The 6,927-nt window shown below is 39.0% G+C and overlaps 1 protein-coding gene across 3 annotated transcripts in view; it reads left to right on the top strand.

Moving 5' to 3' along the window:
- Positions 1-800: 800 nt before the first annotated feature.
- Positions 801-6,927, top strand: part of nrp2a (neuropilin 2a) — a 69,777-nt gene continuing 63,650 nt past the window's right edge. For all 3 annotated transcript variants that reach the window (XM_084393689.1, XM_084393688.1, XM_084393690.1), the window contains exon 1: positions 801-1,486. In XM_084393689.1, coding sequence (XP_084249815.1) covers positions 1,414-1,486 — 73 coding nt within the window. In that variant the 5' untranslated portion in view covers positions 801-1,413. The remainder of the gene's footprint in view (positions 1,487-6,927) is intronic.

Here is a 6,927-nt window from a genome sequence, read left to right as displayed (position 1 = left end):
AAAAATAAAAAAATCAACAAATTATTTTTGAAAGTATTCATTGAAATTAATTAATTGCTTACACGAGAGAAAGAAGGATGATTCACTAAAAGATAAACAAATATTGTATTAAATCGCTTGAATCATTCGCATTTATTTAGTTACAATAATAATAATAAGACTATGAATATGTACAATTTCACGCTCGGACCTCTGTGGTAACTTTGAGCGATGGCCGTTTCTATGATTGAGGTGAGGTGTCAGAATAAACACAAAACGCAAGTGATAGTTTTCATGCGAAGAATCCGGCCAATCAGGGAACAGCTGTGTTATTATCAGAGCTCTGGAGAAACTGCGCTGGCTGAGTCAGCCGTCTGCTCTCTGCGCAAGTCGGACAACATTTCTAACCAGCATGCACTGCTTCATGCACTGCTGCTTCGGTCTGTGCAGCCCTCCATGATGTCGAACAAGCCTAAATGATTCACAAACGAATATAAAAAAATAAAAAAAACCCACATTTGAATCACTGATTTCCTCTGTATTTATTTAGCTACTACTATGTTAATAATAAAAATAATAATATAGGCTGATAAAATACCACGCGGGACCTCTGAGGTAACTTGTACGATGACCAATTCTATGGATCCGTTCATTGAAACGAACTGATTCGCTGAAATGAACCGAACTTTTAGAGAGAGAGAGAGAGAGAGAGAGAGAGAGAGAGAGAGAGAGAGAGAGATGTTCTCTAATCAGTGACAGAGGGGAGGCGGGCCAAGAAAGCTCAGTGTAATGCGATAGCTGCGCCGCTCAGAAATGCTATTACACACATACTCACTCGCGCTCTCGAGCACATACATCCACACGCGCTGCTGCCACAGCTCTGCGCGAGCACACCAGTGCGCTTCAACACGCTTCTGTGCGCAACACCAATCCCACTCCTGTCTGCCAGTTTGGACAAAACTTGGTGCCTCCTGAGTGTGATCGAATGAGTTACGAGAGCAAGAAGATATCAGAACACTTAAGCTGTGTCCGGAGGGCAGCGTGTTTTAAGCAGACGATTAAGGGACAAATCCCTGCGGAAACCTCTATCAACCCATCGGAGACCAATAAGGCAATGGAGCGCCATAACGCACGCAAATCCGTGACTGCTTTATAACGGAATACAGCTGAAGACCTCTGATTTATTTTAAAACAGGCTGTTTTATGACAAGGCATGACTTTTTATCAATACATGACATAGATCATGTCATGCACAGTTTGCATTTGCTGTGCGCAATGGGCTCAACAGAACTGCATTTGAATAGGACATTCTGAGCATTATAAAAACAAAAAGGCTTATTTTGTTTTCTTAGTGTGAATAAACGACATTTGTTCCCTGAAGAAGATCACTAGTTGAACACAGGTCACTTCTTCAAGGCAGCACATTTTGGAAAGATGGATTTCTGGATATCTCACCAAGGGATTGCATTTATCTTTTGCTTCGTTCTGAAAGTCAGCGCGAAAGAAAGTAAGTTTGTCTTTTTCTTTTTTTTCTTTAACTTTCATAACGGTATCTGTGTGTCTAAATTCCCATCCTGTGAGGCTATCCGCAAATGGCAAACAGATTTCTCTCCTGGCGAAGCGAACGTGTGTTTCTGCTGTCCGGGCAAGCATGCTGAGAAAAGGAGAGCTTCTGGTTTTATTTAGTGAAGACTTAGAACAGCTTTATATATGTAACAAAGGGCAAATGAATGGTACAGATCATTTGAGCCATGCAGACCTGCGTTCCCTCGCACTGTTAACTGATATCCTTAAAATAAACGTTTTGCTGAGACACATTACCTATTTTTTCCACAATATTCATGTCTAAAGATGAAACCGAGACGGACAGGAAGCTGGACAACTTAGACTTCCAGACCAAACTGGCCGGCAATTAGTTAATTTATAATCATAAAAAGTAAGTTTGACTAAAAAACTTAAAATAAAGGCTTTTAGAGCCTGATGTCACATAACTTTTTTTGTGTTTTTTTTGTTTGTTTCCCAAATACATCATAATGCAGCTCTAAATACCGTAATGTATTCATTAAATAACCAAATAGCAAATGGGTATTTAGCCCATATTGCAACAAAGAACATTTTTTAACAGGGAAAAGCAGAAATCACAAAGTGAAATCTAGCCATGTTCACTGCAACCTAAAAAAAATATATATCACTACGTCGCGTTACGAGTTTAGCGTAAGTGATTTTGGGTATTCAACTGTTATGTGAAGTTTTTGCGCTTCTTTATGGTAGGTATTATATAGTCTATATGAGGGTAAGCTATATGAAACTGAGTAAGTTTACGATATTCATGTTCCATGATATTTGCGGTATTCCGAAGTAGCCTACTTCAAAATATAACCAGTGTTTTAAAAGGCAGTGCCATATAGTTTTGTCACTAAACTATTCAGTCCCGTTATGGTGTCAAATGCGAATATTCGCCATTGTAACGACGAGAAAACGACAAAACTATCTTTAAGGCACAAATATAATCACTATTACGAGCTAGTGTGTCTTGTTGATGGTTTTATCAGTGCTAAAAAATATATTTTAGGTTTGCGCGAGAAGAACATCAGCAGATGAAATGTACTTTCATTAAAAAGGTCTTTGTATATTTGGTTCCTCACCGTTGAATAGTGAACAGTCGTTGAGGACGTTTTGAAACAGTCATGGTTGGTCTTCATAGGGCTTTTACTGGAAAACAGAGTCAAGGCGCGAGCGGACTTCAGCACGCGCGTACAAACCATGTAGCCAATCGCGCATTTGTTCATTTCGATGTGTTTCGCCCATTTCTCCCGGAATAGCAAAACAATGGTTCATTAGAATCTGTTAAATAAGCAGAAGTGATGAGTCTGCAACAACACAATGCCGTCCAAGTTTTCTCGGGAGATGTCAACAATGCATCGTTAATTTGAACGTTAACTGCTACTAAAAGAGAAATTAAGCATTTGAGTAGGCTTATTGGTCTTTTGACTCAAAACCTTATGAGATACTGTGACAATATACATCTTAGTGATGTTTTGTGTAAGTGGGCACTACCATGTACAACGATATTAAACTGTCATCTGTCCTAGTCATCTCAAAGAATATGCTGTATTTACAGTGCAGCACCTGCAGTTTTAGGCCAACATGTTAAAAAAGCAGCTTAATAAGTGAAAGGTCGTCAAATAAAGGAAAGTTGCAGCTGCAGATGAATGAACCCTATAGAGTTTTACTTTGAATATGGATGACTTTGTGGCTTGACTTGGACTCTCCGCCAATGTTGCATTATTGCTCTTAATAGCTTTACAAACTTTCACTCAAAAGCCGCTGGCTTATGGCATTGCAAATGCTATTTCTATGAAGGAGTAACCTCTTCAAAGTGGCTTACGCTTTAGAAATGAAGCTCATAAATTGCAGTAGTGTGAAGAGCAGATGAATAGAGAAGGCGTTTTACAATGTTGTTTATTTTCTGCAATCACTTGAAACAATTTTGATAATTATGTTCATATTTATTTGGGGGGAAATTCATGTAAACAGTTTTGATTATTTCTTGTGCAGACAATGGCAATATTTCAAGGTCAGGGGTTAAAAAACCCATTTGGACCAATGCCTGAAACCGCACACATGCATCGGTCTCGCAGGTACATCTGAAACGCCCCCTCCCAGAGCAGCACCGACTGCAACAAGCGCAACACAATGCGCTGAATTATGGACAACAAAGACACAAAATCTCTTGTTTGAGGTCCATGCCTTTAGGGGCCCTTCTCAGTTTCCGTCCTGGCCAAAAAATGACACGTTGACCCACATAGAATGATATCAGACAGTCCATATGTTAGCAGTGTCTTAGCAATGGCTTGTTTTCTTTTATGATCAAAAGCACTATTTTCACTTGCCTCTCATTTGTACCTCCCAACCACACCTCTTATTTACATCTTGTCAAACACTGCCCTCAAATCTGGAACCTCTACTAGGAGTCCTTCCAGGGTGTTTACCTCATGTTTACCCTAGACTTTTCTTGAAAAGTCCTGTTTAAAAGGGAAAAGGTTCAGGAGGATTGCATTGATGCATTTTGCAGTGTATTTTAAGTTTTAGGAGTTTAGCTGATGTTTTTAGAGAGAAGAAAGTGGCAGAGAGCATATTAAACTGCATTTTTACTCTTTTGAGTGATGTTTTTTCATGCAAAACTTGCTGCCATGATGCTAGGGTGTAATGGGTGATTGCTATATGTTTTTGCTTGGATATTTTTGGTAGGCACTTAAGAAAAAGAGCCAGCCTCCAAGTCTCTATGATATTCTGGTACTTCTATGGGGTGTTTTTGCCAATTTGATCACACTCCAAGCAAACATCCCAAATCTGATGTCTTAGAAAAGTAATGGCATGCTTCTCCAAGTTGCACAGTTTGAGGTATCGCCTGCGTATGTAGCGCAAACAGTGCAATTTTAACCAAAGTAAAATTTGTAGGGTTAAGGGTTTATTTAAATCAATTCTTAGCATTAGTGATAGTGATATTCACCCTACTGTATGTTAGCAGCTTTCCTTTACCTCTAGGACAGCTTTTTTATGTCCACTGTTTAGCTTGATACACCTGATTAAAGGATGAAAAGACACATATAAATACTTCATGTGAGCAAACAAAGCACTTAGTTCTCCCCAGCGTTCCTGAGTCTCCAAATAGACTGAAAGATGCACACACGTATCTACTCACACGTACACACATCGTCTTTTCATGTGCAACACCCAAAGTGGTTGTGTATGCTGTTTCATCCTATTTTCTGGTGTTCGTGAATAGAAGAGGTACTAATCTATGCAGAAGCTAGCAGTCTCAGCTCGGAAAAGAAGGTCAAAAATTTGCATTTGGGGCCAGGAAACCACGACCGGATCAATCCCTGCTGAGGCAGTGGGTGCTGAGAATTCCCTGGATTGCTTGAATTGAGGAGGAATTAAAAATATAGCATAAATAATTGAAATGGCCCCTCCTAGTTAGTGTCATTTTGAGCTTTTAGTGGAGCATGCATGTGGGTGTAAGAGGGAAGACAGAGAACGTGACACATTGATGTTTGTAAATTAGGACACCGCAGAAGTTTTGGTGAACAGTAACTGATGCATGATCAGATGTTCACCGGGAATTGGTGACTGGAGTGTATTATAAAATCTGTACAATCTGAGTCTTTGTAAAACGCATGTACACATGTGACAGCCATCATTGGGATTCCATGATAATTTAGCAATTGTTGTTCTTTGTTTCTTAGAAACAGCCTAAAGTTGGTCTAAAAAAAACGTATTAGTTGCTTATTATGATTACTTTTATTACATGTAATTATATATTGAATGTTGATGTATTTTACACTATTTATTTCTGGGCTAATTGTTGGTCTTGTGGTTTACAGTGCTGTTTATAAAGTGCTGTAGCTCTTCTAAAGAATATAGAAGGTCTAAAGTGATGTAGAGAATGTGGAATCTGTTCCAAAAAGTGAAGTCAGGAAGTTTCAGCAATGAAAATGAAAAAGGGAATGTTCTTTAAAGGGATTCTCTCAAAAATGAAAATTCTGTCATCATTTACTCACCTTCATGTTTTTACAAGCCTATATGAAAAAAGTAGACCATAAAAGTACAATGAAAAAGGCCAATAAGACTTTAAGTCTGTTAGATTTCATGTCACTTGAAGCCATATGAAAGCTGTGTGTGAAGAATAGAATGAAATTTCATTCGTATGGACTCTTTTGGTAGCAATGAAACTTGAGAGAAAGAGAACGAGAAACAGTGCGAGTGAGCAAGAGAAAGAGAGAGCTTTGGTAAGGATGAATGGATCGGTGCTGATTTCCTCACCGCGGGTGACAGCACTTTTTAATTAAGGTGCGGATGGAAGGATGGAAAGAGAAACGGAGAGAAAAAGAGCGAGAGAGCAAGATGGAGATATATCATGGCCTCTCTACATGGATGCAACTTATCGCAGCGGTGACAGCTCAGCACAGCGATGATTCCATTAATAGAAATTAATACCAGCAGAGATGAACAAAAAAAACATCTGGGCACACACACACACGCACGCACGCACACACACACACACACACACATAGCGATTTGTATTTAGGGAGCTGTTCATTTAGGTCCTTTTTTGTTTTTCTGCATTTTGACTCTTTTTAAAATGCATCAACTAGAACCTCATTTTATTAAAGGGTTAGACTAAAAAAATGAAAAATCTATCAATTATTATTATCTTTGTCGTTCAAAACATGTTGGTCTTTCAGACTGAAAATGAGTCATTATTTACTATTAATCCTTTCCTCTAGTGATCCATAACTACTGCAACTGGATCACCGAGTCAGTGAATTGAACCTGAGAACTGAATCAGTCCGATCTGTGAGCAAAATCTTCAGACCGGTGTTGTAAACTGGATTAATTGAAAAGATATGACTCAAAAGAAGGATTTGTTCACAAATCGGACATGGCTACGCCTCTCTCGGATTGATTAAGTTTGAACTTTGTGAGAGAAGTGGCGATGTGCATTATGTTCAGTCAGATGTCAGATCTTTTGAATGAATCGGTTAATTCAGGTCTGAAATCTTTACAAAGACTCACTAAGCCAGTGATCCTGTCACAGCTTACTGTTAATGACTTTTTTTCAGTGTGTTCCTCACAAAAAATGATGTTGCACAAGTCATATGGACATGTTTATGGTTTTGGGGATGAACAAACCATTTAAAATGTTTAATATTCTTTGTTCATTCCAGAAACCAGGTCTGAAATCTCTTCTCGTGGCTGTCTGTAGCCCCTCTCCCCTTCTGTCTCCCTACATGAAAGGACAGATCTGTCTAAAAAAGTGCAGAGCACGCAAAATCCCCCCTCGTGGATTTATCCTCAAGACCCTCTTCCCTGAAAACACACAATAGAGCGATAGACACAGCCAGAGAATACATGCAGACTGAATGAAAATGCTAGAATGATTGC

This window comes from Rutilus rutilus, assembly GCF_951802725.1.
Source record: "Rutilus rutilus genome assembly, chromosome: 2".
NCBI classification, from domain to species: Eukaryota; Metazoa; Chordata; class Actinopteri; order Cypriniformes; family Leuciscidae; genus Rutilus; species Rutilus rutilus.
This window is presented reverse-complemented; position numbering and strand designations above follow the sequence as displayed.